Source organism: Loxodonta africana, chromosome 6, assembly GCF_030014295.1.
Source record: "Loxodonta africana isolate mLoxAfr1 chromosome 6, mLoxAfr1.hap2, whole genome shotgun sequence".
NCBI lineage: Eukaryota > Metazoa > Chordata > Mammalia > Proboscidea > Elephantidae > Loxodonta > Loxodonta africana.
The window spans coordinates 58,195,271-58,223,096 of NC_087347.1; the positions used below are offsets into that span (position 1 = coordinate 58,195,271).

At 35.3% G+C, this 27,826-nt stretch overlaps 1 protein-coding gene across 1 annotated transcript in view; it reads right to left on the minus strand.

The window, feature by feature from the left end:
• GULP1 (GULP PTB domain containing engulfment adaptor 1) overlaps positions 1–27,826 on the minus strand; it is a 213,210-nt gene that overhangs the window by 5,907 nt on the left and 179,477 nt on the right. The window contains exons 9-11 of the mRNA XM_064286908.1: positions 11,546–11,770; positions 9,119–9,257; positions 4,763–4,857 (exon numbers count right to left, since the gene is read on the minus strand). Of these exons, the coding sequence (XP_064142978.1) occupies positions 4,763–4,857; positions 9,119–9,257; positions 11,546–11,770 (459 nt within the window). The remainder of the gene's footprint in view (positions 1–4,762; positions 4,858–9,118; positions 9,258–11,545; positions 11,771–27,826) is intronic.

Consider the following 27,826-nt stretch of genomic DNA (forward strand, 5'->3'; position numbering starts at 1 on the left):
TATAGATTTTTTAAAACTATTTTAACAAAACAAATAATTATATTATACTTAATTTTTATAAGCATGTAATATATTGCCCTGGTGGCATAGTGGTTAAGTGCTATGGCTGCTAACCAAAGGGTCAGCAGTTCGAATCCACCAGGCGCTCATTGGGGCAGTTCTACTCTGTCCTATAGGGTCGCTGTGAGTCGGATTTGACTCGACGGCACTGGGTTTGGTTTTGGTTTGGTAATATACTGGAGGCAGTCCCTGGGTTAAAAACGAGATCCATTCCTGTGTCTTTACAAATTTGTAGGTAGGTGGGTAAAGGTGCATATGGTTATTATTTAGCCTTATTGTAGGGCAAGAATGGAGCCCTGGTGGCGAACTGGTTAAGAGCTTGGCTGCTAACCAAAAGGTTGGCAGTTTGAATCCATCAGCCACTCCATGGACACCTGTGGAGCAGTTCTCTGTCCTACAGGGTCACTATGAGTCAGAACTGACAAGGGAAGCAGGTTTTTTTAGTGCAAGAAAAGGCTTGAAAAAGCCTTTTCAGTGATTTAAAAGCTGCATAAACCTCAAGGGAAGGTGATTGTGATGAATTTGTTGCAACTTGGTTAAGTGAGGGCAAATTCACATAACATTAAAGGGCAAGTATGAGTTGTTCTTAAGTCAGTTGTTCATAACCTGGGGACTGCCTGTATATAAATATTTATATAATATTACATAATCTATTTTATTTTCTTTGTTTCATCTCAGCAGAACACATTTTTATTTTGAGTCACCATAAAATTAATTTTAATGATTATGTAATACTATTCATTTTTAAAACTATGCATTTTTTTCTAGTATTTCTCAATTACAAATAAGTTTGAAAAGATGTTTTTGTGCGTAGATATTTTTCCACATTAATAATGATTTAGTCTCAGAATGGATTTTTTTGGCTGTAACAAAAACAAGTTTATTCTGTCACAGTCTAGGAGGCTGGAAGTCTGAATTCAGGGTGCCAGCTCCAGAGGAAGGCTTTCTCTCTCTCTTTTGGCCCTGGGGAAGGTCCTTGTTATCAACCTTCCCCTGGTCTAGCAGCTTCTCAGCGCAGGGACCCTGGGTTGGAAGGATACACTTTGCTACTGGTTCTGCTTTCTTGTTGGTAGGAGGTCCTTCTGTCTCTCTGCCCTGCTCTCTTCAGTCTTTTATAGCTCAAAAGAGATTGACTCTTTCACTCCTCTCAATGTTTGCTTTGGTCATCTTATGCCAACTTCACTCATATTGTATATTGCCTTTCCCTTCACCTGTATTAACACATCTTCTTCCATCTAATTGGAGCCCTGGTGGTGCAGTGGTTAAGAGCTTGGCTGATAACCAAAGGGTCAGCAGTTTGAATCCACCAGCTGCTCCTTGGAAACCCTATAGAGCAGTTCAACTCTGTCCTTCAGAGTTGATATGAGTCAAAATCAACTCAATGACAACGGATTTGTTTTTTTTTGTTGTCGTTCTCTATCCAGTTAGTAATTTTCCCTCCTTAACCCCGCCCATCCCTGGTAACCATCGGAGAATGTTTGTTTTTTCTGTATGTAAACCTTTTTTTTGTTTTTTTATAATAGTGGCCTCGTATAATATTTATCCTTTTGTGATGGACTTATTTCACTCAGCATAATGTCCTCCAAATTCATCCGTGTGAGCTGTTTTCGGATTCTTCATTATTCTTTATCGTCACGTAGTATTCCATTGTGTGTATGTACCACAGTTTCTTTATCCATTCATCTGCTGATGGGCACTTAGGTTGTTTCCATCTTTTTGCTATTGTGAATAATGCTGCAGTGAACGTGGGTGTGCGTATGTCTATTCATCTCACGGCTTTTATTTCTTTAGGTTATATACCTAAGAGTGGGATTGCTGGATCATATAGTATTTCTATTTCTACCTTTTTAAGGAAGCACCATACCATTTTCTGTAGTTGTTGTGCCATTTTGCATTCCCATCAGCAGTGTATAAGAGTTCCAGTCTCCCTATAACCTTGATAACATTTGTTATTTGCTGTTTTTTTAATTAGTACCAATAATGTTGGGGTGAGATAGCATATCATTGTAGTTTTGATTTGCATCAGAATGGGTTATTTTAAAGTATTTGACATCAAATAGAAATACAAGTATCAATAATACATTATTTTACAAAGGGATGCTAGGTAATGACCCTGGCATGCCAATGATTTAGAGTGCTTGTTTCATCCCACCTTCACTTGCCCTGGTTACTAGAAGTAAAATTAACTTGCTAATTTGCTAAATTAAAATGGCATCTACAGTTTTATTTTTTAATTGTGTTTATTTGGACTGAAGATATCTACATATATGTTAACTACTATGGTCTTCTTTTGTCAGCTACTGCTTTCTCATATTGGTATTGATAATTTATTTTCCTAATTATTTCTGTATTTGCTTTAATTATGCACATGAGATATATTTATATATGTTTAAAGAGCAAAGAAATCATAACTGTAGATTCATGTCCATATTTTTTTCCTTCTAAAATTTTCCCTCCAATTCAAAAGCTTGATGAATACTCAATTATATTTCAAACATTTTTAATTGCTTAATGCTTCTGAAATTTACTTTAGTATTTGCTGTAAGTTTCAGCTGTACGTTGATCTTCTCCCAGATTATTAACTGGTAGATGTAACATTACTTACTTCATGATTCTTTCATCCTGCGTTGAATTGCCATGCTTCTTTTTTAATGTATTAAATTATTATAAATCATGAAGTATACTTCTGAGCTATCAGTGCTATTCATTGACTTGACTGTCAGTGACATGCACCAGTCAGTTTAAAATACATCAAATCCAATGACTACATTGTTGATGTCAAATAAATATCCAATTTTTCCAACAATTTATCATGAAATACGGTCTGATATTTCTGATTAAATTCTTACGGGCATGAGGCATTTTTGAGATTTTCAAACTTAATAATTCAACTCCATTGGAAATAGCCTCATTCAAAATCTTCAATAAATAAAGAGGAAAACTAAGTATCTCACTATGCTCAGTAACCCGATATGGTTTATAGAACCCATTATACTGTGTTAAGTTTTTATATTATATGTAAAGATAAAAACAGTAGCTAACTGTGTGCATTAGATTAACTAGGCTAGCAAGATTAATAACAAAAGTCATTACTGACTTTAGATGAAAAAAAGTATTATTTCACTTTAGTTAAAGTTACCTTGCAAGTAAATTGTGAACAAACAGAAACAGACAAGTGATGAGGTGGACAATACAATACTTACTAAGTCATTGAAAAATAAATTCAAAAATGAGTTATAAAATTTCCTTAAACACAACTAGTAATCAGACACATTAATATGAAACTGCTGTTCAAATATTTATTAAACAAAGCATGCAAATATTAAGTTTTAGCTTTTAAAATGTTGTAAGTTGCTTAAAATTATTATGAAAATAATATACCAACCATCTCTGGCGCTACCCACCGTGAAAGCAGAAAAGAATAATAATAAAAAGACATTAAGTTAACATTAGAAAAAAAAAAATCACCATAGCTTAACCTTATTTGACTAACAAATCACTAAATCGTTGCGATACAGTGTTTCCTAAACTGGGTTCCCACAAATATCTAGGCCTATTTGGCAGTTTAAACACAGTCGCTCCACAGGAAAAAGACTTGGTGATCTATTTCCATAAAGATTGTTGCTGTGTGCCGTCAAATTGATTCCGATTCATAGTGACAGCCTAGGAAACTCAATGACGCAATTCTGTTCTGTTGCATGGGGACGCTATGGGTCAAAAGTCAAGTTGATGGCACCTAACAATAACAATAACAACCCAATATCTAGAAAATAAGTCTGCAGCCTAAAATCTAGAGAAGAGTGTATTTACCAGTTTTAGAAGAATTCAAGCATTAATTTTTTTCCCCCAAGGAAGTGAGACAAAAGGATTGAATGTATTAACTCAGTCCTTTTTCATAAAAGGAAATACCTCCTTCTCCTTACTTTAGTGTCTTTACGGCATCTACCTAATCGACTCCATATAATAGGGCTTTGTGTGGATTCTGTCATGTATAATAATCTTTTTGATGAAAAATATGATATAGTCGTTCCATCAAAATGTAAGGGTTTAATAAAGCAGGAAAGAAGACTTCATTCTAGTGCTTATAAGCCTATTAATTGTGGCCCATTGCATAGACCTTTTGAAACCAATTTCTTCAAACTTCCAGAACAATTCAGAATTCAAAAATAAGAGACAGTGAAAGAGCAAGAGGAAGAATGAGAGACAGCGAGAGAGAGAACCCCGATGGACTACATTCCTAAGCAAGTTGTCACTGGGTGTTTGCTTTTTCAGTAAGAGCCCGGAATTTATGAACTACAGCCACAATGCTTCTTTTTAGAAAAAAAATGATTTCACTCTTAACAAAGATTTTCCCTCATCTACCCATTTACAATTTTGAAATTCCTAAGTGGCAAGATTGAGATCAAGTCTTACAAATATAGTGTGATGACATTTTAATTTTCTGGATTTCAAAATAATGAACTATTAGAATCCATGTTGTTTTGTGTAAAAAATGAACCAACTTATTGTCATTATAAAATGCATCATTAAAAAAAAAAACACCTTATTCATAACTTCTGTAGGAGTATTTTTAGGACTAAATGTACATTATTATATGTTTTTATAATGACAGTAATTCAAGGAAAGGGAATTTTTGGTATATACCATTCTCTTTGTCCCATATTAAAAAGAAATAAATCAGCCAGTCTGTTAAAACAGTCACCTGCATCTCATCTAATTTTGATTGAATATCTGGAGGAAAATCCCCTGCTCCACAGTTAAATGGGTCAAAAGGTTCTGCTCCAAACAGGTCTCGTTCTGAAAAGAAAAAATGATTTTGTAAATGAAATTTCAAGACATTAGTTGGGGTAAGTTAGATTTCAAAGGCAGCATTATATAAACAAATCTTTACATTACCAAATGAGCCACTTTTCACACTTTTATTTTATGATGGGAGCTCTGGTGGCCCAGTGGGTATGAGCTTGGCTGCTAACCAAAAGGTCGGCAGTTCAAATCGACCAGTCGCTCCTTTGGAAACCCTATGGGACAGTTCTACCCTGTCCTATAGGGTCACTATGAGTCAGAATCGACTTAACAGCAATGAGTTTGGTCTGGGTTTTTGGTTTTACTTGAGTTTGGAGTAAATATCAACAAGGAAGCAAAGATTCATTTTATGATGATATTAAAAACTTGTCACATAGAGTTGTTATCCAGAGACGTTTCAGTATCTTTAATTAACTTTGATGAACTTCTTAATATGAAGTTTGACAGATATTTGATATTAAATTGATTACAATGCCTATATTTATTGATCCAATTTAAGTGTACTAAAATTCATATACTGCTGCATACTGAGAATACCCTAATTCCATTTACTTACGCCTTTGTAACACAATAGTAAGGCAATACGTAGGACTTAGTATATTAGTAAGAAGTCCTACACATAGTTTATGTATTTTTACCTCAGCTTTTTATCCAGAAACACATTTGTCATATCATTTCATGTAGTATGAAATCAATAACACCTTCCTAGATAACCACAATGAGACAGGTTCTTAAAAAATGCTTCCAATCCTAGAAACAAACTTGTTTTTAAAGATAGCAGTAATGCAGTATCCACTGTATACACTGCTTTTTATCATAAAGAATTATCAAAGTTAAATTGATGTTTGTAATTGATAAAACTACTGCCTTTTATATGATTTAATTTTTTTTTATATACCTTAAGAAACCTCTCCTCTGAATCAATTAAAATCCATCTTTAATTGACAGAATCTCCTAAACTATATATGGGCGTGGGGATTTATAATGTATTCAGACCTTCATTTTGCAGGAAGCTTTATATTCTCTAAATTCAGTCCTAGGTAACAATACTATTTATGCTGCTTAGTGCTTTTATATCTTCTAAAATCTCTGTGACTCCTATTGTGGAGGACTGTTGCTACTTCAGTTATAGATTTTTTTTTAATTTAGATTTTTGTATTAGATGAGTTAATAAATGTGAAATTCTTAGAAGTTTCTGGTGTATTGTAAGTGTTGTATGACTAGGAGAACCACATAATTTATCATCCAAAGTCACTTTTAAGAATGAAAAGAGTGCTACTAATAATTACACCAGGACAGTAGGGATAAGCCACGAGCATTCTAAACTAATGGGAATTTATGGTCATCTTGTATGTAACTAATGGGTATTATTATTGTTGTATTAGTCCAAGCTGATGTTGCTCAATTAATAAACTAAACTTTAGAGAACAGAGGAACTTTTTTTAGAGGCGTGTTGTAGTTGCCACTCTATTTTCAGCATACCGAACCGTACTTTACACATAGTGGGCTTTTGTCAAGAAGTAACGAATTAATGAAAGGGAAGGAGAGCTCGTCAGGAGAAATATTTTCATTATATAGGTTTTCCCAAGTTGAAAATAAAGAATCACTGAGGATTTCAGATGGGCTTAAAAGGATTCTTGAAATTTCTGCAATGCAATGCAAAACTTTGTATGAGTGGACATGTGCGCTTTTCTGTGAAGAGGATTCCTAACGTTTGTCAGATTCTGGTGACTCTCGCACCAGTTAAGACACTACTACGGTATAGAACATGTAACGATATTCGTGCCATGCAAATTAATAAATAGTACTGAGCTTTTCAGTCCATTTTGGTCAGCTCAGATGGGTCTAAAATCTGTATTGAAAAAATATCATGTAGGTCCAATTTTCAATGAAGAGTTTTGCAATGTAATTAAGAACATTAAAAATTATTTAAGTCTAATGCATGAGCAAAAGAATAAAAAACTGCGTGGTGGTTCGCTCAGTCATGCTTTCCTTTATCCATTAATATTTATTGAATATATATTATACACCACTTAGTTTGCTAGGAAAAAGGTCAATGTAGTAAAGGAAGGACCAAGTCCCTTACCTCATAGAAACTATAGTCAAGCAGGGAACATAGCTATTAAACAAATTTAAGTGTGATATTTAGAGGGAAATCACAGTATTCAATGGACATGAAAACCAGTGGGTTGAATACATGCCTGGAGAACTACTAGTATTCTCAGATGCCAACAAGAAGTCAAGGGAAGGGGGCAAACTTGTTGGCATTTGTTTTTATTTATATGAAAAATAAATGAATTGAATACATTTAAAATTCCATTTAAAGAAAAAGAAAAGTCCTATTACTAAAACCCCACTGAATTAGAGTTCAGACAATTTCACAATTATAATTGAGATGAACAATTTGTCCACAAAGTATTTGTTTTATATATCTGTTGCTATACATACTAAGCTTTGATAATCAGGAATATGCAGGGATTGAAAATGTAGCAACGGGTTATTTCATTAACAAATCCCTTAAAACCACCTAACCATCTCCACCTAGACTTTCCAGAGGGATTTCAAATTCATCAGTGTCTAAAACATAACTCATTATTTTCCCCTTCTCTATCTCTAGTTTTCCCTGTTAGCAACATTTTGTCTAAAATCCTAAATCACAATTGATTTTGACCTCCGATCGCCATCCATAGTTGGTCCAAGCCTTATAGATCCTTCCCCTTAAATATCTTCACATCCATTCATTCCTCTCAATTTGTATTTCTATTTGAATTATCACCCTCCATTATGGGTACCTTGCTAATTTACCTTTCAAATTCCAGCATCAAGTCCAATTCTAGAGCATGTGCTAAATAAATCTTTGTTGAATAAATGAATGAATGAATGAATAAGTAAGTGAGGGGATCCAAGGAAGTAAAAAATGGAGGGAAATAAAGAGATTTGGGAACACTCATAGGGTAAAAAATACTCTATTAAGATGTCAAGTTACAGGCAACATTTTCTAAAACACACCATGACAATATAAATCCCAAAACCAAACCCACTGCCGTCGAGTCGATTCCGACTCATAGCGACCGTATAGGACAGGGTAGAACTGCCCCATACAGTTTCCAAGGAGCGCCTGGCAGATTCGAACTGCCGACATCTTGGTTCGCAGCCATAGCACTTAACCACTACGCCACCAGGGTTTCCATGACATATATATTATGGACTATTTCTTCGAAAAAATTATCTTGAATTGGAACAAAATATTTTCAGAGGTATTTAATAATATATTTCAACTTCATGTAAAGTATTGAAATATTTTTATAAACTGATTTTTAAAGTACCTAATGCTATTACATCATATTTATACATTGCTCTTCTAAGTTATTGAATATGTAACTTGAATAATGTACTATGTTAAGATCTACAGGGAAAAATAAACAAACCATAGACCCTGTCATGCATTAAAGCTTTAAGCTAAAACTTTAGAGTTATATTTAAAATGTATTAATGTGAACTAGAAAGGATGCAGTAAAGCATAAAAATTAAAAAAAAAAAAAAAAGAAACACCTCTCTTTACTTTCTCTTTAGTCATAATGACTGAACACATCCGTTGGGAACTATCCTTACAGTTTCTGTGAAGGGGCACAGATCAAAATGCAGCCAAGGCATTGAAAATGAGCATCTTTTGTATGCTTTCTAATCCATCAAAGAGAGTTTTATGTTCCTTCTAGATAAACACAAGGTAAAACAGAAAAACAATGTCTGTATAGCATTTTAGGTAGCAAAAGAGCCCTTTCATAGGATTAAAAATAATAAATAAATCATAGAATTTATAGATTTATACACTTCTTTAATTGAGAACATAATCTTTGATAAAAATATTAAAACCAAATGTTAAACATGTCAAAAACAATTAAAAAAATTACTACTAGAGTTCTTTCAATAAAAAAAAAATAAAACACAAAAATATAACACAACTCAATGAGAACATAATTAAATACTTTGCATTATAATGTAAATAAACCTATACCAAAACACCATTTTTTCATAAAATAGTCTCAAATTGCAAATAATGATATATTCAGTACTATATTCTGAATTATAAAGTTAAAAGGAATTAATGAATTTGACACATATACAAAAACATAGTTATACTCTAATAATTAAAATATTAGCAGGATTGTTAAGATATATTTTGCATAAAGCATTCATTAAAATTAAAATACACATGAATATAGCAAGAAAATATTAATTTATTGACAAAGCTTACTAATCTCGGTAGATCTACTAGGTACTGGAGGTGGCTGTGTGCCATTGCGAGTAGGTATCGAAGACTGTGGCGATATTGGAGAAAATGGAATCATATCAAAGATGTCAGTGGAGGGTGACTTAGGTGTCACACTACCAGCCTGCAATGAATATAAATCAGTGAAGTATTTCACTTTGACACATTATAATTTTAAATATTTCATATACATATAAGACATACATAACAAAACAAATCTGGTTGAATCAAATTAACTTGCCATTTTATAGATCACAGAGAATTAAATATAGGCAAATTTATGTGGTTCAAGCCGTTGTGACAAAGAATGTTCACCAGCAAGAAAGCCATAGACAATTTCTGCAAAAATATTCTCCAAAGATGATGGCAAAGAATGATGACTATACTATTCTAAAAGGGATATATGGGATTGTTTTAGTTATTGAGTGCTGCTATTGCAAAAATACCATAAGTGGATGCCTTTAACAAAGAGAAATTTATTCTCTCATAATCTAGGAGGCTAGAAGTCTGAATCCAGTGTGCCAGCTCCAGGGAAAGGCTTTCTCTCTCTGTTGGCTCTGGGGGAAGGTCCTTATCATCAATCGTTCCCTGGTCTAGGAGTTTCTCAGCACAGGGACACCAGGTCCAAGGGACACATTCCCCTCCTGGTTCTTCATTCTTGGTGGTAGGAGGTCTCTCTCCTCTCTGCTTGCTTCTCTTTTTTATATCTCAAAAGAAATTGATTCAAGATACAACCTAATCCTGTAGATTTTGAGTACTGCCTCATTAACATAACTGCCTCTTATCCTGCCTCATTAACTTCATAGAGGTTAGGATTTCCAACACATAGGATAATCGTATCAGATCACAAAATAGTAGACAACCACACAGTACTGGGAATCATGGTCTAGCCAAGGTGACACACATTTTTGAGGGACATAATTCAATCCATAACAAAGATATACTCGATTTTTTGTTATTTTAGAGATAATTGTTCTTTATATCAGAGAATTGGAAATATGTTACAAACTATTTGTACAAAAAAACTTAATTTAAGTGATATGCTTTGCATACAATTATACATTTTAAACAGAAATGATTGAATATGAATGACCCACCTTCTTAGATATAACAATCCAAATGCAGTTGATGACTCTTTTTTAAATTTCAAAAAGAGTATGTTTTAATTTACATTTATAACTACAATGACAACCAGCTATTATATTCACTGCATTGCTTTTTATTCTTAGAATAAGATTCTATCAAGTTTTTTTTTTTTTTTAAATAAATAGCTATCTCATGAAATTAACAATCACTAAACGTGCTACCAAAATCATTGAGCTACCTGGGTTGAACCAATAAAAGGAAAGAAAGATGCAAAGTCCATGAGTATGTAGCTAAGAAGTGATGTAAGAATGAAAAAAAAAATCACCACTTTGATTACTGGATGGGGAGGTATTAATCTTGCCTTTGAAAACCATTTGCTCTGATCAGCAATAAAAGAAACTGAATTTCCATTTTAGAGGAAAATAGTGAGGGAAAATTTGCTTTTCCTTTTATAAGTACATAGTAGCTCATATTAAAATTAGAATTCTCAGAATACATTTATTTTTTCTAATTCACAGGTGATACAGGTGAGTCTGGTTGTGACAGATTTGCTATTCAGTTAAAATGATTATTGGTACATTTTTTCCATGCAGAAAAGTTACTGTCATCTCCCTTTCCTTAACAATTTCTTTACTTTATCAGTCATAAAAACTATCCAAAGACTTTAAAGCAACTTTTTCCTTCACCTCTTTCCACCTACTCAGGAATGTTGTTCCCCTAATCATCCCATCCCCTGGTTTCCATTTCTCTTCTCTTCCTTAGGATATAAAGATACTCAAATCTCGACTATTACTAAAAATGAAATAAACCAACCAACACTTCCTTACTCTATGCCTCTTTAGTTCTCTAGCCACCCTCCTCTCTTTCTCTCCCCTTCAAAGCTAAGCTCCGTGAAAAAAAAGAAGCGTTATATTTCTTGTTCCAGCTTCTACTCCATTAACTCCTCAGCTCATATCAGTCTATACTTTGCTCATTTTATACTGAACTATACTGAATCTGCCTTTACCAATATTTCTGATAACCTAATTTCACAACTGCCATATCTGATGGATCCATTAAAGTACTTGTCCTATTTCATCATTTTTTTGTGGAATTGTATACGATCACCACTCCCTACCTGAAACTCTCTGACACCAGGTATCCAAAGGAAACAAAAATGGCACACAAAAGCTCCAGATCACATCACATTGATTCAAGACTTTCAGGTATACCTGATTTTTAAATTACTATATAAATGGCATGTTCAGCAGAAGAAAAAAAAAAAAGCAAACAAAACAAAAATCAAAAACACGTCAGTAATAAAAGCGTTTCTGCTCAGCAAATTACATGAGGTCTTGGGATGCTGTTCTCACTGACTGGCTTGGGAAGGCCACATTTAGAAGGCGGTGGTATTAACAGTCCCAGTGATAGTCGGGAATCAGGCGAGTTGACAGGAATGACAGTAATGGAAGAACTATTTAGATAGGGAGATGAATCATCACTACTACTCCAAAGAGAGGATGAGCATCTCTGAAACCCGTGTTTCTCATGATGAGACATGGTGTGCAGCAGCTGTAAAGGAATAACAGAAAGAGAAATATACTAAGGGGAAGAGAGAAGACACGGAAGAAAAGGAAAAAGTAGACATGAAAATTTATTTGTCATTTTATGAAAGTAAGAAAATTTCAAAATAAACTTCACAAAACTTAAAATACATGATTTGAGTTGATATTTCCATTGTCATAGCCTTTAGCTTTGACTGCTTAATTTGATTTTTTTAACTAAAATATTATATTTTTAAATATTTAAATAAAATATGGCATTCATTTAGGATTCAATCATTGGGATAGTATTGTTTAGTTTGCATAACTAGCTATCAACCAGGGAATCAGGATATAAGCTCTTAAAAAAAATTAACATTCCTTTTTTCTCTCTTGGGAGTATGTTTTGGGCTCTCAGCCATTCAATATCCAATATGATATATATTTTATCTAGTCTGTTAACATTTGTAGGCATATTTAAGAGAAGAAAAATTGGACTTTTTAAAGCCACTAAAGGAAAATGGCAGGTGCCTGAGAAACCATGATGAAGGGCCCACATCCAATAGGCACAGAAATTCTGCAATTTATGTGGGCAACCTTCTCCTATTTTTATTTAGAAATCAGCTTAAGCTCTATGGAGCTGCTTTACTGTGAGAATCTTCTCTACCTCCCCACGATTTAGCATCAAATCTCTTATCTCAAGATCTTCTAAGCAGGATCAACATGAATGGCTTTCTCAAAGAGATAAATATAGGCAGAACAGTTAATAGTTTTTTTTTTTTTTTAATGTTAAAAATGAATCACTATGCATTTTATTTTGAATTAGTTTTATATGAAGATCATACATGAAATATATTGAAAAGTCAAATAGTACTACTAGACTGAACAGAACAAACAGCAGTTTTCTTCCTCCACCCCTAATTCTCTCTCCCTTTATTTTAGTTGTTTTTCTGGTACTCACTCCGTACTTCTAGATGACATGTTCCTAGAGCTATTTTTTATATTCTTCAGCTTTAGGTATTATTTACCAACGGCCGACTGTGGAAGATGAAGGTTTGGTTCTCTTACACAGCCTCACCACCTCCTCTGCCAACACATAATTTCCCATCCTCCCACCCCCATATACTTATACTGTAGTTTTTAGTTAATGTTTAGTGTTTGCATTATCAGTACATGAATAGCATTCACAACTGATCTGAGTAACGTACTCCAATTATATTTCCTCTCCTGTACAACTTTTGGTGTTTCCTGAAGTTAACAACTATTTCGCACTCCTTTTCTCACTTGGTTTTCCATACGCTCCCCCAAAAGCTTCACCAAAGTGTGAATTATTTCTCAATATGTGTCAACACATCGGGTATTGTCTCAGTCTCAGTTTCTGTTCTTAAGAAACTGAGCCCACTGCCCTCCTGCTCCACCCTGGTCAGGCTGCTTTCTATGCCAGCTGCACAGCTACCCTCCTGGGAATTCCCTGCCCTTCTTGTCTGTTTTGGAGCCCCTGTGTCCTGGAACTCATGTCTTCCTCCTTGGCTTACTCATTAGTTTCAGTGGGTAAAATCTTTCCTGAGAAAGGATTTATGGAAGAGGAATCTTTTGGGACTTTACATGACTGAATATAGCCTTATTCTCCTTTACCCTTGATTGATAATATGGACAGGTACAGAATTCTTAGGTTGGAAATAATCTTTCCTGAGAATTTTGGCAGCCTTGCTCCACTGTCTTCCTGATTTAGAGTTGCTGTTGAAAAGTCAGATCCCATTCTGATTCTTGATCCTTTGCATGTGACCTGTTTTTCCCTCTGGAAGCTTCTAGGATCTTCTCTTTACTCATGTCCTCCAGGCCTAGAAATTTTTCTTTGATAATTCCTCCTCTTTTTTCTTTGTTCTCTATTTCTGGAATTCATATTGATTCAATATTGGGTCTCCCTGGATTTATCTTCTAACTTTTCATCTTTTCACATTTCTTTTCCATCTCCTTGTCTTTTTTTTTTTTTTTATAATAACTTTTATTAAGCTTCAAGTGAACGTTTACAAATCCAATCAGTCTGTCACATATAAGTTTACATACATCTCACTCCCTACTCCCACTTACTCTCCCCGTCTTGAGTCAGCCCTTTCAGTCTCTCCTTTCTTGACAATTTTGCCGGCTTCCCTCTCTCTCTATCCTCCCATCCCCCCTCCAGACAAGAGTTGCCAACACAATCTCAAGTGTCCACCTGATATAATTAGCTCACTCTTCATCAGCATCTCTCTCCCACCCGCTGACCAGTCCCTTTCATGTCTGATGAGTTGTCTTCGGGGATGGTTCCTGTCCTGTGTCAACTGAAGGTCTGGGGAGCATGGCCGCCGGGATTCCTCCAGTCTCAGTCAGACCATTAAGTTTGGTCTTCTTATGAGAATTTGGGGTCTGCATCCCACTGATCTCCTGCTCCCTCAGGGGTCCTCTGCTGAGCTCCCTGTCAGGGCAGTCATCAATTGTGGCCGGGCACCAACTAGTTCTTCTGGTCTCAGGATGATGTAGGTCTCTGGTTCATGTGGCCCTTTCTGTCTCTTGGGCTCTTAGTTGTCATGTGGGCTTGGTGTTCTTCATTTTCCTTTGCTCCAGGTGGGTTGAGACCAATTGCTGCATCTTAGATGGCTGCTTGTTAGCATTTAAGACCCCAGACGCCACATTTCAAAGTGGGATGCAGAATGATTTCATAATAGAATTATTTTGCCAATTGACTTAGAAGTCCCCGCAAACCGTGCTCCCCAGACCCCCGCGCTTGCTCCGCTGACCTTTGAAGCATTCATTTTATCCCGGAAACTTCTTTGCTTTTGGTCCAGTCCAATTGAGCTGACCTTCCATGTATTGAGTGTTGTCTTTCCCTTCACCTAAAGCAGTTCTTATCTACTGATTAATCAATAAAAAAACCCTCTCCCACCCTCCCTCCCTCCCCCCCTCGTAACCACAAAAGTATGTGTTCTTCTCAGGTTTACTGTTTCTCAAGATCTTATAATAGTGGTCTTATACAATATTTGTCCTTTTGCCTCTGACTAATTTCGCTCAGCATAATGCCTTCCAGGTTCCTCCATGTTATGAAATGTTTCAGAGACTCGTCACTGTTCTTTATCGATGCGTAGTATTCCATTGTGTGAATATACCACAATTTATTTAACCATTCATCCGTTGATGGACACCTTGGTTGCTTCCAACTTTTTGCTATTGTAAACAGAGCTGCAATAAACATGGGTGTGCATATATCTGTTTGTATGAAGGCTCTTGTATCTCTAGGGTATATTCCTAGGAGTGGGATTTCTGGCTTGTATGGTAGTTCTATTTCTAACTGTTTAAGATAACGCCAGATAGATTTCCAAAGTGGTTGGACCATTTTACATTCCCACCAGCAGTGTATGAGAGTTCCAATCTCTCCGCAGCCTCTCCAGCATTTATTATTTTGTGTTTTTTGGATTAATGCCAGCCTTGCTGGTGTGAGATGGAATCTCATCGTAGTTTTAATTTGCATTTCTCTAATGGCTAATGATCGAGAGCATTTTCTCATGTATCTGTTGGCTGCCTGAATATCTTCTTTAGAGAAATGTGTGTTCATATCCTTTGCCCACTTCTTGATTGGGTTGTTTGTCTTTTTGTGGTTGAGTTTTGACAGAATCATGTAGATTTTAGAGATCAGGCGCTGGTCGGAGATGTCATAGCTGATAATTCTTTCCCAATCTGTAGGTGGTCTTTTTACTCTTTTGGTGAATTCTTTAGATGAGCATAGGTGTTTGATTTTTAGGAGCTCCCAGTTATCTGGTTTCTCTTCATCATTTTTGGTAATGTTTTGTATTCTGTTTATACCTTGTATTAGGGCTCCTAGGGTTGTCCCAATTTTTTCTTCCATGATCTTTATCGTTTTAGTCTTTATGTTTAGGTCTTTGATCCACTTGGAGTTAGTTTTTGTGCATGGTGTGAGGTATGGGTCCTGTTTCATTTTTTTGCAAATGGATATCCAGTTATGCCAGCACCATTTGTTAAAAAGGCTGTCTTTTCCCCAGTTAATTGACACTGGTCCTTTGTCAAATATCAGCTGCTCATACGTGGATGGATCTATGTCTGGGTTCTCAATTCCGTTCCATTGGTCTATGTGTCTGTTGTTGTACCAATACCAGGCTGTTTTGACTACTGTGGCTGTATAATAGGTTCTGAAGTCAGGTAAGGTGAGGCCTCCCACTTTCTTCTTCTTTTTCAGTAGTGCTTTGCTTATCCGGGGCTTCTTTCCGTTCCATATGAAATTGGTGATTTGTTTCTCTATCCCCTTAAAATATGACATTGGAATTTGGATCGGAAGTGCGTTAAATGTATAGATGGCTTTTGGTAGAATAGACATTTTTACTATGTTAAGTCTTCCTATCCATGAGCAAGGTATGTTTTTCCACTTAAGTATGTCCTTTTGAATTTCTTGTAGTAGAGCTTTGTAGTTTTCTTTGTATAGGTCTTTTACATCCTTGGTAAGATTTATTCCTAAGTATCTTATCTTCTTGGGGGCTACTGTGAATGGTATTGATTTGGTGATTTCCTCTTCGGTGTTCTTTTTGTTGATGTAGAGGAATCCAAGTGATTTTTGTATGTTTATTTTATAACCTGAGACTCTGCCAAACTCTTCTATTAGTTTCAGTAGTTTTCTGGAGGATTCCTTAGGGTTTTCTGTGTATATAATCATGTCATCTGCAAATAGTGATAACTTTACTTCTTCCTTGCCAATCCGGATACCTTTTATTTCTTTGTCTAGCCTGATTGCCCTGGCTAAGACTTCCAACACGATGTTGAATAAGAGTGGTGATAAAGGGCATCCTTGTCTGGTTCCCGTTCTCAAGGGAAATGCTTTCAGGTTCTCTCCATTTAGAGTGATATTGGCTGTTGGCTTTGCATAGATGCCCTTTATTATGTTGAGGAATTTTCCTTCAATTCCTATTTTGGTAAGAGTTTTTATCATGAATGGGTGTTGGACTTTGTCAAATGCCTTTTCTGCATCAATTGATAAGATCATGTGGTTTTTGTCTTTTGTTTTATTTATGTGATGGATTACATTAATGGTTTTTCTGATATTAAACCAGCCTTGCATACCTGGTATAAATCCCACTTGATCAGGGTGAATTATTTTTTTGATGTGTCGTTGGATTCTATTGGCTAGAATTTTGTTGAGGATTTTTGCATCAATGTTCATGAGGGATATAGGTCTATAATTTTCTTTTTTTGTAATGTCTTTACCTGGTTTTGGTATCAGGGAGATGGTGGCTTCATAGAATGAGTTGGGTAGTATTCCATCATTTTCTATGCTTTGGAATACCTTTAGTAGTAGTGGTGTTAACTCTTCTCTGAAAATTTGGTAGAACTCTGCAGTGAAGCTGTCCGGGCCAGGACTTTTTTTTGTTGGGAGTTTTTTGATTACCGTTTCAATCTCTTTTTTTGTTATGGATCTATTTAGTTGTTCTACTTCTGAATGTGTTAGTGTAGGTAGGTAGTGTTTTTCCAGGAATTCATCCATTTCTTCTAGGTTTTCAAATTTGTTAGAGTACAATTTTTCATAATAATCTGAAATGATTCTTTTAATTTCATTTGGTTCTGTTGTGATGTGGTCCTTCTCATTTCTTATTCGGGTTATTTGTTTCCTTTCCTGTATTTCTTTAGTCAGTCTAGCCAATGGTTTATCAATTTTGTTAATTTTTTCAAAGAACCAGCTTTTGGCTTTATTAATTCTTTCGATTGTTTTTCTGTTCTCTAATTCATTTAGTTCAGCTCTAATTTTTATTATTTGTTTTCTTCTGGTGCCTGATGGATTCTTTTGTTGCTCACTTTCTATTTGTTCAAGTTGTAGGGACAGTTCTCTGATTTTGGCTCTTTCTTCTTTTTGTATGTGTGCATTTATCGATATAAATTGGCCTCTGAGCACTGCTTTTGCTGTGTCCCAGAGGTTTTGATAGGAAGTATTTTCATTCTCGTTGCTTTCTATGAATTTCCTTATTCCCTCCTTGATGTCTTCTATAACCCAGTCTTTTTTCAGGAGGGTATTGTTCATTTTCCAAGTATTTGATTTCTTTTCCCTAGTTTTTCTGTTATTGATCTCTAGTTTTATTGCCTTGTGGTCTGAGAAGATGCTTTGTAATATTTCGATGTTTTGGACTCTGCAAAGGTTTGTTTTATGACCTAATATGTGGTCTATTCTAGAGAATGTTCCATGTGCACTAGAAAAAAAAGTATACTTTGCAGCAGTTGGGTGGAGAGTTCTGTATAAGTCAATGAGGTCAAGTTGGTTGATTGTTGTAATTAGATCTTCCGTGTCTCTGTTTAGCTTTTTACTGGATGTCCTGTCCTTCTCCGAAAGTGGTGTGTTGAAGTCTCCTACTATAATTGTGGAGGTATCTATCTCGCTTTTCAGTTCTGTTAAAGTTTGATTTATGTATCTTGCAGCCCTGTCATTGGGTGCGTAAATATTTAATATGGTTATGTCTTCCTGATCAATTGTCCCTTTTATCATTATATAGTGTCCTTCTTTATCCTTTGTGGTGGATTTAAGTCTAAAGTCTATTTTGTCAGAAATTAATATTGCTACTCCTCTTCTTTTTTGCTTATTGTTTGCTTGATATACTTTTTTCCATCCTTTGAGTTTTAGTTTGTTTGTGTCTCTAAGTCTAAGGTGTGTCTCTTGTAGGCAGCATATAGATGGATCGTGTTTCTTTATCCAGTCTGTGACTCTCTGTCTCTTTATTGGTGCATTTAGTCCATTTACATTCAGGGTAATTATAGATAAATAAGTTTTTAGTGCTGTCATTTTGATGCCTTTTTATGTGTGTTGTTGACAATTTCATTTTTCCACATACTTTTTTGTGCTGAGGCGTTTTTCTTAGTAAATTGTGAGATCCTCATTTTCATAGTGTTTGACTTTATGTTAGTTGAGTCGTTACGTTTTTCTTGGTTTTTGTCTTGAGTTATAGAGTTGTTATGCCTTTTTGTGGTTACCTCATTATATACCCCTATTTTTCTAAGTAAAAACCTAACTTGTATTGTTCTATATCGCCTTGTATCACTCTCCATATGGCAGTTCAATGCCTCCTGTATTTAGTCCCTCTTTTTGATTATTGTGATCTTTTACCTATTGACTTCCATAATTCCCTGTTATGTGTATTTTTTTTTTTTTAATTAATCTTAATTTGTTTGTTTTTGTGATTTCCCTATTTGAGTTGATATCAGGACGTTCTGTTTTGTGACCTTGTGTTGTGCTGATATCTGATATTATTGGTTCTGTGACCAAACAATATCCTTTAGTATTTCTTGTAGCTTTGGTTTGGTTTTTGCAAATTCTCTAAACTTGTGTTTGTCTGTAAATATCTTAATTTCGCCTTCATATTTCAGAGAGAGTTTTGCTGGATATATGATCCTTGGTTGGCAGTTTTTCTCCTTCAGTGTTCTGTATATGTCGTCCCATTCCCTTCTTGCCTGCATGGTTTCTGCTGAGTAGTCAGAACATATTCTTATTGATTCTCCCTTGAAGGAAACCTTTCTTTTCTCCCTGGCTGCTTTTAAAATTTTCTGTTTATCTTTGGTTTTGGTGAGTTTGATGATAATATGTCTTGGTGTTTTTCTTTTTGTATCAATCTTAAATGGGGTTCGATGAGCATCTTGGATAGATATCCTTTCGTCTTTCATGATGTCAGGGAAGTTTTCTGTCAGAAGTTCTTCAACTATTTTCTCTGTGTTTTCTGTCCTCCCTCCCTGTTCTGGGACTCCAATCACCCGCAGGTTATCCTTCTTGATAGAGTCCCACATAATTCTTAGGGTTTCTTCATTTTTTTTAATTCTTTTATCTGATTTTTTTTCAGCTATGTTGGTGTTGATTCCCTGGTCCTCCAGATGTCCCAGTCTGCATTCTAATTGCTAGAGTCTGCTCCTCTGACTTCCTAGTGTGTTGTCTAATTCTGTTATTTTATTGTTAATCTTTTGGATTTCTACATGTTGTCTCTCTATGGATTCTTGCAACTTATTAATTTTTCCAGTATGTTCTTGAATAATCTTTTTGAGTTCTTCAACAGTTTTATCAGTGTGTTCCTTGGCTTTTTCTGCAGATATCCTAATTTCATTTGTGATATCATTAAGCATTCTGTAAATTAGTTTTTTATATTCTGTATCTGATAATTCCAAGATTGTATCTTCATTTGGGAAAGGTTTTGATTCTTTTGTTTGGGGGGTTGGAGAAGCTGTCATGGTCTGCTTCTTTAAGTGGTTTGATATGGATTGTTGTCTCCGAGCCATCACTGGGAAACTAGTTTTTCCAGAAAATCCGCTAAAAAAAAAACTGCAGTCAGATCCCTATCAGAGTTCTCCCTCTGGCTCAGGCTATTCAGATGTTAATGAAGCCGCCTGGGGAGGGTGGGGGAGGGAACAGAGAGATAGGAGAGTAACACCTCAGAATATAGCCAGAGTTGCTTGTCTTGCTTGGAATGACTGTTATATCTGAGATTCCCGTGGGCGCGTCGCCTATGTGTGCTGGCTGTGTGGAGATTGCCCCCAGGGGGTCTGGCCCGCTGGAGTCATGGTCAGATCCTCCGCTTCCAGCCCCACGCCCAGCGTCAAGGCTCCCCTACTGGGACGGTGCACTCTCAACTCCAAAATCAGTGGCTGCCTCCCGGGGACTTCTCGTCCCTCCAGCCGCGTGGCTGTGTCGCCCCCGTGAACCAGGTGGGCCCCCTCCCGGGGTTAGTTCAGATGGGTGGAGTATCTCCCCGTGCTTGTGACGCGATCAAGTGTCCCGGCTGGAACGCTGCTCTCCCCACTCCAATACCAGTCGCTGCCTCCCGGGGACTTCTCCTACCGGCTGCGTCCCACGCCGCCCGTGGAACCGGCTGGTCCCCCTCCCGGGGTTAGTTCAGGGGGGTGGAGCAGGTCTCTGTGCTTGTGCCGTACCTGACTGGTACGCTGGCTCCAGGCTCTGGAAACTATCGCTGCTTCCCCGTATTAGTTCGTTCTCCGTCTCTAAATCCGTGTTTGTTGTTCAGAGTTCGTAGATTGTTATGTATGTGATCGATTCACTTGTTTTTCCGTGTCTTTGTTGTAAGAGGGATCCGAGGTAACGTCTGCCTAGTCCGCCATCTTGGCTCCGCCCCCAGTTAATAGTTTTTAATTTAATACATATATGTATACCATATATGTATGTGTGTATATATATATATTTCTAGAGGCAAAAATGGTTATATTTTTAGTTCTTCCCTCATATCTGTTTTTTTTCTAATCCTTATATCTAAATTTTCCTATTCAGGTTTTAGAATCATAAAATCTGCTTTACACAATGTTAACAGGAAAAATGTGTCTGAATGACAGGAAAAATCACACTAAAAATTTTCCCTTACTTGTGTAAGATATTTGACAGAAGGACAGGAGAAGATATAATGACCTGCAAGTCATCAGTACAGAAGAAAGGTATTTGTAATGAAATCTAAGGATGAGAGTGAACAGGAAAATGAGCACTTTATTTGGGGGATAGTAGTAAGAAAACAAAGGTTGTTAAATAGGTGTAAATTCTAGTAAAAAAGTTGTGATTCTGTAGAATTTTCAAAAAGATCCACCACATACATTTTAGATTTAATCCTCAAAACATTCTTTTGAAGTATTAGTAGTATGTCTTTATAGCAATAATAATATGGGAATTACAGTCCAGAGATGCTTAGTGGCTTATTTCTACATGAGGTAAGAAGCTGAGTCAAAACCCAATGCAATCTGATTCCAAACATTGTGCCCTTTCTGCAGGTAGTGAAGAACGCAGAATGGTAGGACTTTTGGGGGATGGGAAGAGGGAATTGTCAAGCATCTCATATGAATCCGACAGATAATAGTGTGCATGTAGTGCACTGTACTGAGTGTGAATATCAGCATTTGGATAATTTTAGAGGCTATTTCCATTAAAGTCACACTTTAGTGACTTTTCAGCACTAACGGAACTATGAGACAGCCAACAAAAATCTAGCTTTCGATAAGCCTCATTGTGAAAGGTGGAAACTAAATTTATAGCTAAAAGGACTAACAAGTTTGAGGGAAGTCGTTAAGCTAGGAGTGACTTCTTCTCAAGTTTCTGGAAGCAGAAGGGAAAAGGAGGCAATGTAAGGAGAAAGATTTAAGTTGTAGGAAGACTTCAGCGTAGAAGCAAACTTTCTTTAGGTATGAGTCATATAATCTAACTCTCTACTAATATGCAAATAAAATTGATAATTTTTGCTTCCCCTATTGATCTCAAATAGTATGGTATGACAGAGATATAGACAGATACATAGATAAATTTATTTTATAGTTGATGTAACTTATATAATTTTGTCATAGGTGGCCACTGTGTTCTTAACTAAAAGTGAAAACTGTAAACTCCTTGTGGGGCAAAATTTTGTTTTTCCATAACATATTATGTAATACTTTAGAGTACTGCATATATAATAAATCATCAAGGCATATTTATTATTTGTTTTATACTAGAGAATTTTTTTCACCAAAACTGTAAATCAATAAGGGTGTTTGTACTGAGTAAAACATAATAAGATATCAAGTGGAGGTTGTCCTTGATATCATTTAGTTTGTAAAATAAATGGGGATACTCTATCCTGTTTTTATGACTTGTGTTAATCAAAAATTCTTTACCAGGTGCCTCCAAATAAACTTTTTTTTAGCTTAAAAATACTGTACTATTTTATCGGGCTGTTAATATTATGCATTATCACAGGACTACTTCTCTGGGAAGATGCACTAATAAAAATGCAGAATGTTCATAAAATGAAATAATCAAGTATTCAAATAATCCAATTAAGAGACGGTTTTACTAGCTTGCAAGTGGCCATCCGAGCTACAACAATTGGTCTCCATTCACTTGGAGTAGCAGAGGAAGAAGAAGAGTAAGGAGGATCAGGAATTGGAGGGAGAAACGGAATGCCTATTTGGTTGCCTCCATGAACAACTGCCTCCTATGCCAGGAGACCAGAAGAACTGGATGGTGCCCAGCTATCATTATTGAACATTTTGACCAAAGATTGTGTAGAAGAATCCTGATGAAAGGAGGGAAATTTTGGAATACAATTTAAAATTCTCAACAGACTTCAGACTGGCTTTCAGATACCACTGAGGCTGGATGAACCTTCAAAAATATCACCCTGAGATAGCCTTTAAACCTCAAACCAAAACTATCCCCTGAAGTCTTCTTTAAACCACACAATAAAAAAAAAAAAAAAAAAAAAAAATTTAATAGTTTAGCTTAATTAGTAAAGTATGTCTGCCTTGAGCATTGTGCTTTTTTAAAGAATTATCTATGTAGGATCAAATTGACAACAGCAATGGGAAAGGTTAGATGAGAAGCTGAAGGGCAGTGAGTTTATGTTAATGGTGGTGGAATAATTTGGAAAAGGACAGTGAGAACGGTTGTACAACTTGAAGAATGTAATCAATGTCACTGAGTTGTACATGTAGAAATTGTTGAAATGGTATCTCTTTTGTTGTGTATATTTCCATCCATCAATCAATGAATCAGAGGTAGTTTTACTTTCAAAATGGTAAACCAGGGATAGAGGAAAATGTTAAGAGTTTTGGTACCTAGAATTTAAGACTCCAAAACTATCACAGGTATCTTTGGGTCGATCAACAGTAAGCTGGTTTTGGCCAAGTGATATTTTTTGTTTGAGTCACACAAGTCTTTTAAATGTTGAATTAGTACCTTAGGTAAATATTAAAAGATTTCATATTAAAATTAGAGATTTTCTTGAGAAGTCAGAAATCTAGAAAGTAGGCATGCAATCTTGCATGAAAAGAACTGGCTGGTATTAAGCATCTGCTTTACCTTTACAGTTTGGCATGTACTCTCTAATTCATCACTGCCAATAACTGCCCATTTCACACATTTAGGTCATATCTGAACTCTGTTGACATTTAAATTGATGATTCCTAATCTAAAAATGATTCAAGTAAAAGAGCTCGATAATACATTTGATGGAAGTTAAGCCCAGCATGTTTTAGCGTGTGGATATATTTCAGTAGTGCCTGGCTCTGGACCAAACTATTAAACTTATTAAAGAAGAATAATAACATGTGACTAAAACACTTGGATGGCATGAAGTGGCATTTGGGGCACAAGATAAATATATTTATTGGTGTCTCTAAATTTAAGAGTTCTGGAATTAGTTCTCTCCTCCTCTTTTCTTTAAGCTGCCATTTTTAACTGGTTGATTGGCCTTTTTTTTTTTTTTTTTTTTTAAGAATGAAATATATAGTTTATATGTAAAAAGTTTGATATTTTTATTTTGGGTCTTCTATCAGTATTTTGACAGATGGCTAGAAATCAACTTTTTTGGACTGTCCTACAGAAATACATGGTATCACTGCTAAAACTAAGCCCTTTAAGCTCATACTTTCAAGTGTCTTGGTGTTCAGGAAGGTGTGAATTATTCTGAATTATTATATTAAGGGGAATTCTATGACCAGCAATTACATCATAGGCAGAAGTTGTTAGATTAATAGGACACATTAATGACAAGTGTCCATAATTGAGGTTTGTTATTATTGCAGTTTTGTAGCTTTTCCTTCTTTAAGTAGTGGCTTGATATATCTAGGCCATGGTGAGTATTTCAACTTTGAGCTTTGCCTAAATCATACGCAATGATAACACATTGTAAAATATTTTGAATTCTATCAGTAAATATTAAGTACATTTAAACAAACAAAACTTCATTAACAACTAAACAGGTCTGTAGTAATAGCTACGGAAGTATTAGAATGATACTAAAATTGTATATGTCATTGTATTGACAATAAGAATCTCCAAAGACTCTTTTAGATGTAAAATAACTTCAAAATTAAACTATGACTTATTATGCTATTAAAATATAAAGGTTCATAGTTTTATTTATAATTAAATTAAAAAGCAGATTTCTTTAAAATTTATTTTGTAAATATCATGTCTAAATTAATTTTTCCTAGGTAAAAAACTGGTTTATTATAAATAACACCAAAGATGGGGCAACAACAATTATAGTGTAAATTATTCTGGCAAATCTTTCTATATTATCCTGCTGATTGATACTTTAAAGTTCATTTTTATGACACATTTTCATTATCACTTTTTAAATAACTTTTAAAAGTAAACACTTCAAGAATTTAAGACTTAGAGCACCACAAAATTTATGTTTTTTCAGACTTCTGTAGGCACAGTTTGTTTATATTGATCTCCTAATTGTAAGATCTATCAGGGTTTTTGGGATCATCATATAAGTCTTACAAGAATCTTGCCTGTTAAAAGAATATGACTGTCCACATTTAGCAAAAAGGAAAATGGATGCAAGAAGAGGCCAAAGGACTTGACCAGGTACTCACGGTCAGAACTGGAATGGGGACATAGTGTTTTTCCCATCAGATGGAGTTCATTGCTTTAGAATCATCTTTTGTGTAATTAATAATTATGAAAGTGAAGTTGTAGATAGGTAATCATTTTTTTTGTGGGCACTAGATGTTCTTGAACCAATGTTCATGTTTAAAATTTATGCCTTTGTTTAAAGATTCACATTTGGCTTGTTGTGTAATTCAGTTTTCATAATATGCTCTTGCCCATCCTATCTAACTTCAGTAGCAGTTGAGAAAACACTAGAGAAGGATAAATACGCAGTCTTGTTTACCCACAAAGAAGTACACATTTTAGGTTATAATTGCCCTACCAAGTCTAATCAGTGGCTGCACAATTGAGTATGTAAAGGTAGAATTCTATCCACTCACACTGGATTTAATTGAAAAAGAGTTTTTTTTTTGTTTTTTTTTTTTTTTAACTCAGCAATAGAAAGTCCAATACTCTTAGGACTTCAATTTTATTCATTTAATTTCCTGGCAGTAGTCTGATTTGGTTAAAACTTGCCACAGCCAGAAATATAAAATGTAAGTACCCAGACATAAGAATCAAGAGGAACAATTTGATTTAACTTGTTATGCCCACATCGTATAATGGAACAATCTTTTGGAGGCTTTCATGAGGCTAGGAGGAAAGAATAGACCCTTTTCAAATATAAATATAGGCAACACAACCATGTGAATGTAATAAATGGAAATCAGATTGTTCCTAGATAATTAGTACCACATGGTGAAAAACCCAACCTCTAATCTATTGCCAAACCACTAGAACACAGCAAAAAGCAAACAGCACAGTCAAGTAATGGAAATTTCTCAGTGTATCTAAATGACTGTATATATAAAAAAAGACCCAGTTTCTAAAACCAGTGAAAACATTTCCACAGTCTCAGTCTTACAAAGAGGTATGTAATATGGGCACTATCAAAGGCTATTTTGTTTAGCAGGAAATAATCCACGATTGGAGTCATAACTAGGTGATATGTAAGCATTCGGTTAAGGAGTGAAAAAAATAATAATAATTACATATGTCAGTCTAAAAATGAAAAAAATGAAGAATTGTAGTGGCTTCATTCATTATACATATGAGGAATTGGATATAAGTTAAAAAGGGTTTGAGACAAATTTTAAGGATATGTACTTTTTGCTTTGTAGTTAGGCATGTCTTTTAATTTTAATAGTGAGCAAACCAAGTTGAATCATATTATTTTCTTCATATAGAATCAAATCACTCCATAATCTCATGCTGGCAAAATTTATATTGAGCAGATATTTGTAAAACCATAAACAATAATCCATAAAAAAGGACAAAGTGTTTCATTCAAGTCCTGTGTTATTAGTCCAGGTCTCTTCTTTAATTTCAGATTTGTATACCCAGCCTTCTAATAAACATCTCCAGTTGGCTACCTAGTTGGCAGAAGCAACATGGGCTAAAGTGAAATGTTGATTCTTTATCAAGATTACCCACAGTCATCTGTGTCAGAAAATGACACAACCATCCACCCAGATGCTCAGATTAAAAACAGAGGGTGCATTCTGGATCCTTCTGTTTTTCTCACAGCCCCAACCAATACATCAGTAAATCCTGCAAGCTCTACCTCCAAAATGTAGCCAGAACCTAGGTATGCTTATCATTTTCACTAATATAATTCTAGTCCAAATTACCCTCCTCCCTCTTGTGGACTATTGAAATAGCCTCCTATCCAGTTTCTAGGACTTCGCTTTTGCCTCTTTGCTTCTCTTTTGCCACTACACTGCAGTCAGATACTGTGAAGATCACCTGTTTAAAGCCTTCTAGTGTCTTTTTTTTGGGGGGGGGGTGGCATCCAAAACCTTCACCATGTTCTATAAGGCACTATACAATCCATACTCTGACACTTTTCAATATCATTTCTCACTTTTCTGGCTTTCATTCATTCAGCTGTAGCTACAAAAGTTGCCACTTTTAGCCCTTTGCATTGGCTAACATCTTGTGATTCAGGTCTCATTTTAAATGCGACCTCCTCAGAAAGGGCTTTCCTGATCACTTTCTCTAAATAAGCCCCCAGTTATGCTTCCATTTTCCTCTATTTATTTTATTCTTGCAGCATATATCAGATCTAAATTTGTAAACTTATTCATTTATCTATGTGTTTAGTATCTATTTCCCTCTCCTCAAGGGGAAGTGCGCTTACATAAGAGCAGAAATTCATAAATCACTAAACTCAAGGGCCTAGAATACCATATGGCCATATTGGATGTTCGATACATATTTACAAGCTGCTATAGTAGGTCATAACTCTATTAAATACATACAACTAGAAAGTGTGATAAAATAAAAATCAAAGTGGTATGCTGTTTAACACATAAGATGCGTCACTAAGACACTATCTCAAAACCCCAGTGATAAGTTAGTGGGACTAGGAAAATAATCAAAAAATAAAACTAAAACCATGAAACCTTGACAGGACTTTCTTGATTTCTTGAAGATTTTTATTAAAAGTTTGAACCTAAAATTACTTAGTTTTCATCTTCAAAATAAATAATTATGACCAATTCACATTGATGTACATAACACATATATATTCATATATGAACCAAATTACAAAGCAGTATTAAGTCATTTATAGAGAACCACTTCTGATTCGGAGTTTTGTGAATAGTATGTGAATTATGAAAATTTGGCTTCCCATAGAATCAAAACTTTTCTTGGGCTGAC